The sequence below is a fragment of the Mobula birostris genome, chromosome 3, assembly GCF_030028105.1.
Source record: "Mobula birostris isolate sMobBir1 chromosome 3, sMobBir1.hap1, whole genome shotgun sequence".
In the NCBI taxonomy this organism is placed as follows: Eukaryota; Metazoa; Chordata; class Chondrichthyes; order Myliobatiformes; family Myliobatidae; genus Mobula; species Mobula birostris.
The window spans coordinates 79839323-79856265 of NC_092372.1; the positions used below are offsets into that span (position 1 = coordinate 79839323).

Sequence of the window (16943 nt, forward strand, 5' to 3'; positions counted from 1 at the left end):
AGTCACCTCTGACCATTCTAGAACCACAGCTACTCATGGTTGTTTTGATCGGCTGTTTCTTCAGCCTACTAATTGAAAGTGACCAGAAACCAGAGGAGAGGAGACACTGCACGTGCTGCAATCTGGAGCAAAAAAAAAGTACTGCTGGAGGAACTCGGTGGGTAAGGCAACATCTGTAGAGGAAAATAGATATTTGACATTTCAGGTTGAGATTCTTCACCTGAACTACAATTACATCTATCAGATGTTACCTAGCTCATTTGAGTTCCTCTAGCAGGGGATTTGAGTGGAAATTGTTTTGCCCAGAGTGGCTTATATAGACAGGCAAATGGATGGAACAAAAATGTTGGTTTATACGGGAAGGCAGGGTTAGATTGATCTTAGAGTAGGTTAAAAGGTCAGCAGAACATAATTATTAATTGTGAAACTCAATTTTTAGGACATTAGTTACATTCTTTTCTTTAAAATAGCATTATTCAAGCCACATTTTCAGTATAATCCACTCCTAAAAACTAAGTGAATATTTCATTCAAATTATGAAATAAATTAGAAGTTGGAATGAAATTTAAAGACATTTTTTGTTCAGTAACTTGTAAAGGACAAGTTATAGAATGAACCAAATAGCAAGAACACACGATTAAAGCAGTGTAGGATTTCATCTTCTATATACTAACTAGTGTGAACCATTACTGCTTCAAACTATTTGGTAATATCAAAGATTGTTTTTGTTTTTAATTTTTTTTATTTTACAATCATGTTATTCTTAATTGTACACCCAGTGCTTTTGTCAATCATGCAAAATTCATCATAAATAGTATAATCAATTTTCACATTAACAAATAAAAAGTACTTCATTCACATGTGCAATTTTATTTGACATTTTCATGTATCCATTGGCTTACCATCAATCATACTGTTAAGGTGTGTTAAAGAATTGGCAACGTGACATACATATCCATATTCATCTCTGAACTTCTGAAATAATATTGTTTAATTAGAAGTAGCAAACAGGAAAAGCTGTAGAAGAGGCATAACCTGCAGTGTGGAAAGATCAGCAAGTACAGCCTGCAATAAGAACAAAAATACACTGATTAATTATACATAAACTTATTATTGCAAACAGTATGCTTAGAAATTAGATGAACACTAAACAAATGCTCATCTATGCGAAGTTCATGGCCTTATACAGAGTTTTGATTAAAAAAAGATGTTACTATTCTAACTTCTTCACTAAATAATGCATTACTAAATGACAATAAAAGAGGACTGCATGTCTTCATAATCTTAAAAAAAATAAAAATCTAAACATTTCAATATTCCAATATTCCTAAACAAATTCAGTGTTATAAAATTATAACTTGAAAGCCCAGCACATTACTTTGAGTTCTCAGCCTTATATCACTCTGGAAGTGATGCTTCAATGCAACAAACATTAGAACTACTAATGGTTACGAAGAATAACAGAAACAGATTAAGGACAGCTAACAGGGCAAATATATAGAGAACTCAATAGTAGATACAGGGATCAAATCAATGCAATGCATTATGACCTGCCCATGGCCCAATCCAAATGAAGATGCAAGGTTTGTTTAAATTCTAATACTGAGCACCCATGACATATTTGGAAATCAACCAGTCCTGTGGAGTGTGGAATTCCCACATTCACAGTGCCTCCACCCCCAACAAATTGGATCACATTTCTCACATGCAAGATAAACAGTGTACCTTGGTCCCATCACAAATGACATCCTCTTCTCTTTGGATAACATTCTATTAGAAATCCCAAGAAACTCAACTTCAAATCTTTTACTTCAGTGATGTCATGGTCAACTTTAAATTATTATTTTCCACACAGGTTATAGAATCAAATCAACTATCCAACATAGATAAAGAAAAAAAAATCACAGAAGCAGTGTGCTCCTTGGTTGAATTAAATGGTAAGGATTTACGGTGTTGTTCCATCTACCAGGCTTTTGCCATATAAATTCTTGCAAATGTCTCCTGACCTGCTCATTTATTGTATCTATATTCTTGACTGTTGATTGTTTTTGTAAATACAGTATATACACATAGAATACTAAAGCACAGAAACAGACCAGAAACTAGATTTTCTCTCTAATCCCACCCCTCCAAACCCTACATACGTATGACCCTCACACACGTGCCTATCCAAACTTCTCTTAAACGTTAAAATTGAAGTTGTATCTATCACTTCCACTGGTAGCTCACTCCACACTTGCATCGTACTCTGAGTGAAGTTTCTCCTCAGATTCTCCTTAAATATTTCAACTTTTACCTTAAACCCATGACTTCTAATTGTAGTCTAATGCAACCTGAGGGGATAAGGTCTCCAAACAATCACCCTATCTATACCCCAAACACGAGGAAGTCTGCAGATGCTGGAATTTCAAGCAACACACATAAAAGTTGCTGGTGAAGGCAGCAGGTCAGGCAGCATCTCTAGGAAGAGGTATAGTTCACACTTTGGGCTGAGACCCTTCGTCAGGACTAACTGAAAGAAGAGCTAGTAAGAGATTTGAAGTGGGAGGGGGAGGGGGAGATCTGAAATGATAGGAGAAGACAGGAGGGGGAGGGATGGAGCTAAGAGCTGGACAGATGATTCGCAAAAGGGATATGAGAGGATCATGGGACGGGAGGACAAGGGAGAAAGAAAGGGGGAGGGGGGAAGCCCAGAGGATGGGCAAGGAGTATAGTGAGAGGGTCAGAGGGAGAAAAAGGAGAGAGAGGAAAAAAAAAATTAATAATAATAAATAAATAAATAACAGATGGGGTATGAAGGGGAGGTAGGGCATTAATGGAAGTTAGAGAAGTCAATGTTCATGCCATCAGGTTGGAGGCTACCCAGACGGAATATAAGGTGTTGTTCCTCCAACCTGAGTGTGGCTTCATCTTGACAGTAGAGGAGGCTGTGGATAAACATGTCAGAATGGGAATAGGATGTGGAATTAAAATGTGTGGCCACTGGGAGATCCTGCTTTCTCTGGCAGACAGGGCATAGGTGTTCAGCGAAATGGTCTCCCAGCCTGTGTCGGGTCTCGCCAATATATAGAAGGCCGCATCGGGAGCACCGGATGCAGTATATCACCTCAGCCAACTCACAGGTGAAGTGTCGCCTCACCTGGAAGGACTGCCTGGGGCCATGAATGATGGTGAGGGAGGAAGTGTAAGGGCATGTGTAGCACTTGTTCTGCTTACAAGGATAAGTACCGGGAGGGAGATCAGTGGGAAGGGACGGGGGGGGGACGAATGGACAAGGGAGTCACATAGGGAGCGATCCCTGCGGAAAGGTGGGGGTGGGGGGAGATATGCTTATTGGTGGGATCTCGTTGGAGGTGGTGGAAGTTACGGAGAATTATATATCGGACCCGGAGGCTGGTGGAGCAGTAGGTGAGGACAAGGGGAGCCGTATTCCTAGTGGGGTGGTGGGAGGATGGGGTGAGAGCAGATGTGCGTGAAATCGGTGAGATGCGTTTAAGAGCAGAGTTGATGGTGGAGGAAGGGAAGCCCTTTCTTTAAAAAAGGTGGACATCTCCTTCGTCCTGGAATGAAAAGCTTCATCCTGAAAGCAGATGCAGCGGAGACGGAGGAATTGCGAGAGGGGATGGCATTTTTGCAAGAGACAGGGTGAGAAGAGGAATAGTCCATGTAGCTGTGAGAGTCCGTAGGCTTATAGTAGACATCAGTAGATAAGCTGTCTCCAGAGATAGAGACAGAAAGATCAAGAAAGGGGAGGGAGGTGTCGGAAATGGACTAGGTAAACTTGAGGGCAGGGTGAAAGTTGGAGGCAAAGTTAATGAAGTCAACGAGCTCAGCATGCGTGCAGGAAGCAGCGCCAATGCAGTCGTCGATGTAGCGAAGGAAAAGTGGGGGACAGATACCAGTATAGGCTTGGAACATAGATTGTTCCACAAAGCCAACAAAAAGGCAGGCATGGCTGTGACCCATACGGGTGCCCATACTACACCTTTAGTTTGGAGGAAGTGGGAGGAGCCAAAGGAGAAATTATTAAGAGTAAGGACTAATTCCGCTAGACGGAGCAGAGTGGTGGTAGAGGGGAACTGGTTAGGTCTGGAATCCAAAATGAAGCGGAGAGCTTTGAGACCTTCCTGGTGGGAGATGGAAGTATATAGGGACTGGACATCCATGGTGAAAATAAAGTGGTGGGGGCCAGGGAACTTAAAATCATCGAAAAAATTCAGAGCATGAGAAGTGTCACGAACATAGGTAGGAAGGGATTGAAAAAGGGGGGGATAAAACAGTGTCGAGGTATGCAGAAATGAGTTCAGTGGGTCAGGAGCAAGCTGAGACAATGGGTCTACCTGGACAGGCAGGTTTGTGGATTTGGGTAGGAAGTAGAAACGGGAAATGCGGGGTTGTGGGAACTATAAGGTTGGTAGCAGTGGACGGGAGATCCCCTGAGTGGATAAAATTGGTGATGGTGTGGGAGACAATGACCTGGTGCTTCTTAGTGGGGTCATAATCGAGGGGTAAATAAGAGGAGGTATCCACGAGTTGACACTGTGCCTCAGCAAAGCAGAGGTCAGTACGCCAGACTACAACAGCACCCCAGTTATCAGCGGGTTTTATAGTAAGGTTAGGATTAGTGTGGAGGGAGTGGAGGGCAGAGCGTTCGGAAGGAGTGAGGTTGAAGTGGGAACGAGGTGCAGTGAAGTCGAGACGATTGATGTCCCATTGGCAGTTAGCAATAAAGAGATCCAGAGCAGGCAGAAGACCACAGCGGGGTGTCCATGAAGAGGAGGAGGGTTGAAGACGGCAGAAGGGGTCATCGGTGGGAGTGGGAGAGTCCTTCTGAAGAAGTAGGTTCGAAGATGGAGCCACTCATAATTTTGTAATCTTCTCTTTATAAGATCTCCCCTCATTCTCCTACACTTCAGGGAATAAAGTCCTAACCTTTATCTGTAAATAAGATCCCCAAGTCCCAGCAAAATCCATCTAAATTTTCTCTGTATCTTTCAAGCTTATTGATATCTTTCCTACAGATAGATGACCAAAAATGCACACAATATTCTATCTCCCTGTCATGCCACTTCCAAGGAACTATGGATCTGTATTCCTGGGTCTGTTTTTTCTACCGCACACCTAAATGCCCTACTATTCACTGTAGGAGTCCTACTCTGGTTTGTCCTCTCAAAGTGCAACACTTTGCACTTGTCTGCATTAAATTCCATCTGCTACTTTTCAGCCCATTTTCCCAGCTAGTTCACACCACCTTTCAAGCTCTGATAGCTTTCCTCACTGTCTACTACATCACCAATCTCCCAATCTTGGTATCATCCACAAATTTGCTGATCCAGTTAACTATATTATCATCTAAATCATGATTATAGGATGATAAACAATAAAACCAACACTAATCCCTGTGGCATACCACTAATGACTCTGATTTCTCCCACTAAGCCAACATTGAATCCTATTAACTACTTCATGAATGATAAACAACCTAACCTTCTGGATCAGCTTCCCATGTGGGACTTTGTCAAAGGCTTTGATAAGGTCTATGTAGACAATGTCCACCACCATCGATAACGCCCACCACTGTCCCTTCATCAAGCTTCTTTGTAACTTCCTTGAAAAACTATTTTCCTTTCTGGTGTCACTGGTCTCCTCAGGCAGTACAACACTTGCCAGCTGGCATCAAAAAGAGAGCATTCAACAAAAGCCAAAAAATTGTCACTCTCTTCCCTTTTCTAAAAGGGCACCATACTTCCCATTAATACATCTTCCCAAGAGAATGGATGAGATTGGGAAAGACCACTGCAAGACAAAGTCATAGAGAACCAGCATGGAAATGGGATAATTGGCCCACCAAGTCCGTGTCAACTATCAACTAATCATTTACATTAATCTTTTTTTTCACCCCACATACTCATTAACAGCTTCAATGTTACCATTCATAGTAATAATAATTTATAGTGGCCAGCTATCCTACCAACCTGCATGTCTTTGGGATACGGGAGGAGAGTGCAACCCAAATGTCTACAGGAAAAACGTTCAAAACCCACACTGATAGCACCTAGTGCCAATAATTGAACTCAAGCCTCCGGTGTAGTGAGACAACAGCTCTATGAACTATACCAATGGCAAAACTATTCTCTTCCTTTGACCCCCGCCCCAAATAAGGCCCACAAGTCTCATCTGGATCCATGTTCGTAAATGTGTAAAACTGGAATACAGTACTGGTGAAACAGCAAGAGGAGCAGCCCAATAGGAACTGTATCTAACACATGATTGAAACTATTACTATTTGATGTCATGTGAACAAAATAAATACTGGTTTCTCAAAAGAAGCCCTCAGAAGTTGCTTGATTGCAAATCTGAACCACCCCTCAAAAGGGCTCTGTGGCACTGACTTTCATCCAGAAGTATGATCGCCCCCAAAATGACAGTAGAACACCTTACTTCAGCTGCACCATGTGATCCTGCCTCCATTAGGTTTTCTGCTCTGTAAGCAAATACAGCAGCTGCCAGCACTGAAATAAAATAAACTGTCTTAACAGAGGTAATATTTCTCCAGAGCAGTATCAAAAAATGTCTAAGCTTAAGTTTATGGCAGTAGAATTATGATTGATATATTTTATCCCTGAAATTAACCAATCACATAATTGTTAATAAATATCCAACTATTTCCATGCATGCAAATCAATCAAGGGGAAATTAAATCAGTGGAGTAGAAATGGCTCAGAACAGTACACTAATTCATGCTACAGATTTACATTTCTGCAGGAAGGAAGTTCATACAAGTGCAAATTGGGATTTACTGTTGCACATTTCAGATTGTTTTTCCAGTTAATTTTCAATATGAAACATGTTATTGGCCTGGCCATAGTATCTGCCAGGTACTTTGCTCCATAAAAGGTCCTAGATGGTATTGATTGCAAGGAATAGCGCATAAGTTGATAGTAGCGCAATTGTCCCCATTTCCAGGAATTACCTGATATCCAGTGAGGTTTGTCCTTGTCTTGTTAAAGTAGACAAGCTGCTTGTGATGATATGACAGGATATAACTAGCTCAGAGTAACAGTTCATAGCAGGTGAACACCACTGCTGGCAACATGCTCAAAAATAAAACTACAGCTGATTTTTCTGACACAGAAACTTTAATCTGAAATGTTAATTTAGTTTCTTCCCTGCTGATAGTTTCCAGCAGGTTCTGTTTCAGAGATTATTCCTAAGTCATGAAATTATATGGATTTAGCAAGCATTCATTCAAAGGAGAATCAGTCCTCAGTTTTGATGTCCTGTACATCGTAAGCGGAAATCAGCTTGAAATTAAAAGGATAGCAATGTTTCTTGCAAAGCTGTCTACATTAGACTGGCCCACAGCAAGTAGAATGGTTTGTAAACTGACATGACTAGAAAACATTCTTGTATGCATCAGCCAAACATAAAGCAGAGGTTCCCAGACTTTTTAATGCCAAGGACTGCATATCGTTAACAGAGGGGCCCATGGACCCCAGTTGTGGCCCTCTGTAATAGGGCTATTTTAGTCAGCCTGCATCAAACTAGATCTCAGACACTGCAGGTGCTTGTATTTTGTTATTTAGCACGTCAAGCAGGATCATCAGAATATCTGCTCAATAATTTTGCTTGTGGTTACTATTTGCATGATTGTGCAAATAAATGTACTTTGAACTTTAATTGGGATATTTGTGTAATCAGACTCTTACAGCATTTATTTCGGGTGTCTTGGTTCTCTGTCCTCAGAAACTTTGAGACCATCCATGTGAATTACAATACCCTAGCAAAAGCATTTGAACATTCAGAAATGTCTTGTCAGTTTAGTGTGGTCCCATCATAAGTATATAATTCAAGGTAATTAGTTGTCAGAATCAAAGTACTGAGTTCAAAAATGTCACTGTAGCTGCTGAAATTGTATTGAATCACCTGCTGTTACCCTTGTTCTTAAGAATATAAACTCTTGATATTTTCCCTGGACTTTGGAGTGATGCTCTAGTAGAGTCTCTAAGAGAATGCCTACTTGTCATGATGTCTAAAAACCTTTTACCTGCTTTACTCAGTCGCATATACAACACTAACATCTGCATTTTGTTAGTTTTCATGGTTTATTAATCAATTTCTACTTCACTATTTAAATGAACAAGTTTACTAAATTACTTAACAGGGAGAAATAAAAATGCATAGCAAGGCAAGGAACAGAACTATTTGCAATTGCTAATTTAGTTTGAAACTTAGCAGTCAGTTTTGTGAACAACTTTCAAAACACTCAGAGCTATCAAGAATTTTCAAAAGATGTGCCCAAAAACCACTGAAAGAACCATGAAGGCTAGAACTCCCTCTGCTGACAGAAACCTACAAATACATCTGACAGAAGGCATCTTCAACAGGAAGAGGGTGTCATCAAAAGGAATGTATCACAATACTTCTAAAATACACATACCAGCAAGAATTTCCAGAGAGTTGTATCCCAGAATCCTATCCCAAAGAAACAAGAGTTGATCAGTTGCTAGATATCCTGAGAATGCACGTACCATCCATTTAAATGATATCCGGAGTCTGCAAAACAAGAGAGAAATATTGAATGTACTTGAAATGTAGGAACACCAGGGTGAAATGAAAAATTAAAAGTGAATAAAACTATATGTCCTATTTTACAAACTTTCCATTCAGTTTAGTATAACAGTACACAGACACACATCCAAAACTTGATGAAAAAAGTTCTCTAGAGGCTCAGCAATTTTACTTGCAATCCATGCAGATCAGAAAAGTCTTGATTTAAATGTGGTGTCTGCAAGACACAATGCCAAGCCTCAGGTTCCGTAGGTGGGGGGCAGGGATGTAAAAAATAAAGCAAATCATCTGGGGAAATGTGCTCATGGCCATCTTGTGCATGCACGGTCATGAGCTGAGGACAACACTAGGAATCAAGCAGCCAATCAATATTAATTAGCATGGCTCAGAAAAGTAGGCAATGTCCATAGAAGGCATGCAATAAGATGTACAGTAGTGACAATAGGAAAAGGAAATTGGACTGAAACTTTACATATCAAAACAATCTTATTGCACTTGGATTGCCCAGGCTAATTGCTACAATGCACTAATAATAAGGTATCAACATGAGTATTACTCAATGGTAGGCAAGAAAATTTTGAAGTACTTGTTCGCTTGGATTTTGTGGACTCCAAACCATGATTATTGTCCATATAATTGTACAAACTATTGTCCATATAATTGTCATTTCAGTGGCTGATGGACCTGTTGCATACTCCCAACTATTTTCTCCCAGTTGTTCAAAAACAACTATTTACTTTGCATCCAAATGCTGGTAGCATACATGAATAGTCAGTAGCAGCAGTTTACATACGATTGTGATTTCAGTGCCTAGCAACCTATCATATTCACACCTCTAACTCATAGACCAATTTTCCTTATAACTTTGATGAAGGATTGGTGACAACCTTGAAAATAGGTGCAAGTTGCTAAAAATGGCATGAAAGACCAGGTTTCAGCTGCTGATTACATTAAGATTTAGACTAGTCCCCCCCCATCTGTTCTTAAAGATGAGAACTATCTACATTAATGAATTGCTGTCATTTGTGAAACTGTCCTCAAGTCTGAATCAATCAAGAGCTGAAAGGATTGGAAAGAGGAATAGATGGATAGAGTAAAAGAAACAACAGCGTTGTAGGAATTTTCACTACATTTCTATTTGCAAAAAAAATACTGTAAGTCATTGCCCCATCCACCACATTTATGCAGAGATCTTAAATCTCTCCTTTGACTTGAAAGTTGCCATTTAGCCACAGAATACAATTTTTCTTCCCACTTTTTTGTGTAGTCATTTTCGCTTTGAGGTATCCTAACAAGGGTAAAGAAATGACCTAAAGATGTGGTCCAATTTGGAGAAGCATTATAAATCAGTGAGAAGTTGAAGCTCTCTTCTATCAAGCAAAGACTGTTCGATTTCAACACTTAAGAGAAATTTAGATGCATACATGGATGGGAGGGGTATGGAAGGCTATGGTCTGGGTGCAGGTCAATGGGACTCAGCAGATTAACAGTTCAGCATGGACTACATGGGCCCAAGGGCCTGCTTCTGTGCTGTAATGTTTTATGACTCTATCACTGTTACAAATATTAAGAGATTAAATATAATAAACATATCTAGAGTTATTTACTCCAAGAATATTTTCCGTGTAATGGAAATTTCACTGCAAGTTTTAAGAACTTACGGTTGTGCTCCAATCTCAAGTAGATGAAAGAAGAGTTGAGGAAGGTATGTCTGAATGAGCGTCTCAAACACCAGACAAAGTGATACAATTCCCTGAGGACACATAATTACAGCGATCATATAAAACCCAGAGCTATTACAATGTGAAGTAATTTAGCTTTTAGATCAAACAATAAACTGCATTTGTCTATTATCTATTTATTTTATTTAGATATATTGCGTAGAACAAGCTCTTCCGCTCCAACGAGCCGCATCACCACAACCTGCATATTTAACCCTTTGGACCGTGGGAGGAAACCAGAGTACCTGGAGGAAACACACATGGTCACAGGGAGAACATATAAACAGACAGCGGCGGAATTGAACTCCAAACTGTGGAACGCCCCAAGCTATATTAGTGTCATGCTACTGTGGCGCCCCCTTATGGATAATTTTTAAATGTTCAAGTTCTCAAAAGAACAGTTATGTTACGTCATTTATGTCAGGACGCTATGCTGCAGCTTTATAAGACCCTAGTTAGGCCACATCTCAAGTACTGCATAGTGTCTTTCCCATGGGTTGTAATGGCTAATACCAGAGGGGATGAAAGTGAAAGGGGGTGATTTTAAAGGAGATATGAGAGGCAGAGTTTGGTACATAGAATGAACCGCCTGGGGCAGATATAGTAAGGATCTTTAAGGGCCGTTTAGGGAGGCACATGAATGTGAGAAAAACTGAAGGATATGGACATTGTGAAGATAAGGAACTAGTTTAGTTGGCCTTTTGATCTAATTTATTTGGCTTGACACAACATTGTGGGCCAAAGGGCCAGTTTCTGTGCTGTACTGTTCTATGTTCTATCTTCAGAAAGTTTCCATTAAAGGATGTTGTCCTCACAGCTTAAGACTTCCTTATCTACTGAGGAAAGGTGAAAGATTAGGGTACTGCAAGGCTACAGAAGATTGCAGAGAGAGAACCCAGAAATTCAGATATGGTACTGCTTTTGTTTTCCCCCCTCACTGCTACATGTCCAAGAAATAGGAAGAAATGGAGCAGAAGTACAATCTTTTCCAAATTGAAATGTACCCTTCAATGGGCAGGAGATGATAAAAATCCCTGTGCAAAATTCCTTCAAAGTATTACCATAAGTTAGTACACAATTTACACGGTGAGTTCCTGAAACATAGCTGGAGCAGCAATGCTTTTAAAAACAGTGCACTACTTGATGGAGGTCCCCTGAAAAAAGACCCAGTCCAGGGAATCAGACTTAGGCAAATCCTTTTACCTTCTGCAATATACCTGATCTCTTTGGGTATAATCAATCTCCAAGCACTAATTATGCAACCCAAACTCCTAGCAACTCATCTCTGTATCCTTTCTCTTTACCTATCTAACCACTCCCTTATCAAGACTGCTTGCTCACCATGGCTCTCCAGGCAACGCCTCATCTCCAATCATTTAGCACCTTAATCATCAATTCCCCATTTCAGATACTGCCCTAGGCCGTGACTGAGCTGCTGAAGAATGCTTCCTTCTCTATTGCCGTTCCCTAGCACTGGACCCCAGTTCTGGATATTCTCTATTTTTGTTTGCAAAAGTCAATCAATATATTACTGTCAGGCCCATGAACAAAATGATCCTTAGTACGACACACAAATATACTTTACAGCATTTTTAATGTGTCATATCGATTTCAAGGCCAAAGTTGTTACAGAAGAAAGGAATTTAAAGAGGCAAAATTATTAATATTGATAAATTGGGGGCAGCAACAAGTGTACATTTTGAAGGACAGAAATTATATGCATGCAAATTGGAGTATTTGGAGGTCGAAGGCCAGAAAATAAGTAATAGAATAATTATGTCCACTAAGATCACATGTATGGATTCAATTTAAGATGAAACAGAATTAAGATCTTCAAGATGGCGCCAGCAAACAAAGGCAACTTCTTGCAGATAGTTCAACGAAACTACTTCTTCTTCTTCCTTCAAATATGATTCTACTACTAAGCTGCGTGCAATTGGAATATGTAATGTACATTTTGTTGGTGTGTTTTGGACTGATTGAGCAATTTTGCACTTTGCTGTTTCTGAGGGAGTTCGATGAGATTTGGTGCGGAGTGTGTGGCCTGCAGGCCTAGAAGCCTGGAGCTAGGGCTCGAGCCTATGAATAACTCCATTGCTCTTCTCTGACTGAGGTGTCAAACAAGGTTGATGTCAACAAAGGTGAGAGCAGAGGGTGGGTGCTTGCTGCCATCTGCCTGAGTTTGACTGGCCTTCCTTTCCCTATCGCTAGCTGTTGGAAGAAAATGCAGGAGTCTTGGGATCTCTGTTGCAAGGATTGACTGGACAGGCTGAGGATTCATCTTGGGGGACTTTGGAATTCATGTTGCATGTGTTCCTGGATTCTGGTTACTCCTTTTTTGATGTTTTTGAGCAGTTTGATTGGAGCAGTCAAATGCGGTCTGGGCTACTCCATCGACGAATGTTTTGTCTGCGGCCTGCAGTAGGCTAGTGGCGCCATACTGAACTGAACTAAACTGAATACTACTGGATCCTGGTTTGATGTTTGATTTTTTTTGTGTTGTTCGCTTGCTTTTTTGCCTATTGCTCAATTTGTTTTTTTCTCCCGCACATTGGATGTTTGGTGTTTCCTTGAACGGGTTCCATGGTGTTTCTTTGTTCTGTAGCTGCCTGCAGGTGGACCAATCTCAGTTGTAGGCTGAACGCATACTTTCATAATAAATTTACTTTGAATCTGCAAGTGATGATGCACAGCTGGACGCTAATAGCCTTGATATTGTGGGTTTCAAACTTAAGTGGTTGATGGTAATTTTGAACAGTAAAGTTTAATCAGTGTCAGGATTTGGAGAAGCAGATTAAATAAATGCAAAAGGAACAATGTTAGATTTGCCACAAGTTGTAACATGTCTGACAATTTTAATGTAGTCACTGAGAATGGCAAGGGAGGCGAGTTGGATGTTATTCCTGTATGTTCCCATATACAAGCTGCCTCAATGTATGAAAATACTGTCGGCAAATTTTAAATCAGGGACCCCCCCACCCCCCGCCCCCCAACACGACTATTATTGGAGTTAGAAAACAAGCCGCAGTTGGTCATGTTATCTATGTCACTGTGAATCAGAATGGAGTATAGCAAAATATTGTCAAGAAAATCTTCCATTGGACCAAATCCAGAACCAGGTTTAATATCACTGGCATATGTCATGAAACTTAAATAACTAAAAATTAAAATAAGAAACATATAAATATTAAATAATCATACAAATAGAGAGCAAAACAAAGGGTGAAATAAGTGAGGTAGTAAACATGGATTCATTGTCCATTCAGAAATCTGATTGTGGAGTGGAAGAAGCTATTCCTAAAATGTTGAGTGAGTGTCTTCCAGCTGCTGCATCTCTTCCTTGATGGTAGCAGTGAGAAAATGGAATGTTCTGGGTGATGGGGGTCCTTAATCATGGACGTTGCCTTTTTGATGCATCTTGTTTTGAAGTTGTCCTCGATGTTAGGAAGGACATTGCCCATGATGGAACTGGCTGAGTTTGAAACTTTCTGCAGCTTTTTCTGATCTTGTGCAGTGGCCCCTCCATACCATGTGGTGAATCTCTTCATGGTACATCTATATAAATTTGGTGACATGCCAAGACTCCTCAAACACCTATTGAAATATAGCCAGTGTTTTTGCCTTCTTTGTAATTACATCAATATATTGAGCCCAGGATAGATCTTCAGAGATGCTGACACCAGGAACTTGAAACTGCTCACCCTTTCCACAACTGATCCCTCCATGAGGACTGGTATGTATCCTCAACTTCTCCTTCCTGAAGTCCACATTCAATTCCTTGGTCTTACTGACATTGCTTGCAAGGTTGTTGTTGTGACACCACTCAACCAGCTGATCTATCGCACTCCTGTACGCCTCCTCATCACCATTTGAAGTTCTGTCAACAATAGTTAATCGGCAATTTATAGGTATATTCCAAAAAAGAAGAAATTTTCCAATGGAAAAAGGATGCAACCGTGGCTAACATGAGAAGTCAAAGCCAAAGTTAAAGCAAAGGAGAGGGCATACAAGGAAGCAAAAATTAGTGGGAAGACAGAGGATTGGGAAGTTTTTAAAAGCTTACAAAAGGAAACTAAGAAGGTCATTGAGGGGGAAAAGATTAACTATGAAAGGAAGCAAGCAAATAATATCAAAGAGGATACCAAAAGCTTTTTCAAGTATATAAAGAGTAAAAGACAGGTGAGAGTAGATATAAAACCGATAGAAAATGATGCTGGAGAAATTGTAATGGGAGATAAGGAGATGGCAGAGGAACTGAACGAGTATTTTGCATCAGTCTTCACTGAGGAAGACATTAGCAGTATACTGGACACTCAAGGGTGGCAGGGAAGAGAAGTGTGCGCAGTCACAATTACGACAGAGAAAATACTCAGGAAGCTATATAGTCTAAAGGTAGATAAATCTCCCAGACCAGATGGAATGCACCCTCGTGTTCTGAAGGAAGAAGCTATGGAGATTGCCGAGGCATTAGCAATGATCTTTCAAAAGTCGATAGATTCTGGCATGGTTCCGGAGGACTGGAAGATTGCAAATGTCACTCCGCTATTTAAGAAGGGGGCAAGGAAGCAAAAAGGAAATTATAGACCTGTTAGCTTGACATCAGTGGTTGGGAAGTTGTTGGAGTCGATTGTCACAAGGATGAGGTTACAGAGTACCTGGAGGCATATGACAAGATAGGCAGAACTCAGCATGGATTCCTTAAAGGAAAATCCTGCCTGACAAACCTATTGCAATTTTTTGAGGAAATTACAAGTAGGCTAGACAAGGGAGATGCAGTGGATGTTGTATATTTGGATTTTCAGAAGGCCTTTGACAAGGTGCCACACAAGGCTACTTAACAAGAGCTCATGAAATTACAGGAAAGTTACATATGTGGATAGAGCGTTGGCTGATTGGCAGGAAACAGAGAGTGGGAAAAAGGGTTCCAATTCTGGTTGGCTGCCAGTTACCAGCGATGTTCCGCAGGGATCAGTGTTGGGGCCGCTTCTTTTTACATTGTTCATCAATGATTTGGATTATGGAATAGGTGGCTTTGTGGCTAAGTTTGCTGATGATACGAAGATAGGTGGAGGGGCCGGTAGTGCTGAGGAAACAGAGAGTCTGCAGAGAGACTTGGATAGATTGGAAGAATGGGCAAAGAAGTGGCAAATGAAATACAATATTGGAAAGTGTATGGTTATGCACTTCGGCAGAAGAAATAAACGGGCAGACTATTATTTAAAAGGGGAGAGAATTCAAAGTTCTGAGATGCAACGGGACTTGGGAGTCCTTGTACAGGATACCCTTAAGGTTAACCGCCAGGTTGAGTCGGTGCTGAAGAAGGCGAATGCAATGTTGGCATTCATTTCTAGAGGAATAGAGTATAGGAGCAGGGATGTGATGTTGAGGCTTTATAAGGCACTGGTGAGACCTCACTTGGAGAACTGTGGGCAGTTTTGGTCTCTTCATTTAAGAAAGGATGTGCTGACGTTGGAGAGGGTACAGAGAAGATTCACTAGAATGATTCCGGGAATGAGAGGGTTAACATACGAGGAACGTTTGTCCACTCTTGGACTGTATTCCTTGGAGTTTAGAAGAATGAGGGGAGACCTCATTAGAAACATTTCGAATGTTGAAAGGCATGGACAGAGTGAGGATGTGGCAAAGTTGTTTCCCATGATGGGGGAGTATAGTACGAGAGGGCATGACTTAAGGATTGAAGGGCGCCCATTCAGAACAGAGATGCCAAGAAATTTTTTTAGCCAGAGCGTGGTGAATCTATGGAATTTGTTGCCACGGGCAGCAGTGCAGGCCAAGTCATTGGGTGTATTTAAGGCAGAGATTGATAGGTATCTGAGTAGTCAGGGCATCAAAGGTTATGGTGAGAAGACGGGGGTGTGGGACTAAATGGGAGAATGGATCAGCTCATGATAAAATGGCGGAGCAGACTTGATGGGCTGAATGGCTGACTTCTGCTCCTTTGTTTTATGGTCTTATAGTTGGTGCTTGAGCTGTGCCTTGCCTCACAGTCATGGGTGTAACAAGAATAAAGCAGTGGGCTCATCACACATCTTTGAGGGGCACCAGTATTAATTGTCAGCAAAGAGATGTTATTTCCAATCTGCACCGACTGTGGTGTCCCAATGAGGAAGTCAAGGAGCCAGTTGCAGAGGGAGGTACAGAAGCCCAGATTTTGGAGCTTGTTGATTAGTATTGAGGATATGATGGTGTTGAATGCTGAGCTTAAACAGTAGCCTGACGTAGGTGTAGCTATTGTCCAGCTGATCCAAGGCCGTGTGGAGAGCCAGTGAGATTGCAACCACTGTAGACCTACTGTGGCCATAGGCAAATTGCAGCAGGTCCAGGTCCTTGCTTAGACAGGAGTTGATTCTGGCCTTCAACAACTCTCAAAGCACTTCATCATAGTAGATGTGACTGTAACAGGTGATAGTCGTTGCGGGAGCTCACTCTGCTCTTCTTGGGCATTGGTACGGTTGTAGCATTTTTGAGACAGGTGGGGACCTTCAAATGCAGCAGTGAGAAACTGAAGATGTCCTTGAACACTCCCACCAGTTGGTTGGCATAGATTTTCAGTACCCTACCAGCTACACCATTAGGGCCTGGTGCCTTGTGCGGGTTCACCTTCTTGAAAGATGTTCTGACATTAGCAAC

At 41.0% G+C, this 16943-nt stretch overlaps 1 protein-coding gene across 2 annotated transcripts in view; it reads right to left on the bottom strand.

Moving 5' to 3' along the window:
* The window catches only part of tbc1d19 (TBC1 domain family, member 19), a 164572-nt gene that overhangs the window by 26714 nt on the left and 120915 nt on the right, over positions 1 to 16943 (bottom strand). The window contains exons 18-21 of one of the 2 annotated variants that reach the window (XR_011885371.1): positions 10233 to 10324; positions 8441 to 8556; positions 6442 to 6512; positions 903 to 1065 (exon numbers count right to left, since the gene is read on the bottom strand). Coding sequence is in view for 1 of the 2 variants with exons in the window: in XM_072252924.1 (XP_072109025.1) it covers positions 991 to 1065; positions 6442 to 6512; positions 8441 to 8556; positions 10233 to 10324 (354 nt within the window). In the remaining variant the exon portion in view is untranslated. Of the gene's footprint in view, positions 1 to 778; positions 1066 to 6441; positions 6513 to 8440; positions 8557 to 10232; positions 10325 to 16943 lie in introns of those variants that run through there. The other variant, XM_072252924.1, reaches the window with a different exon arrangement.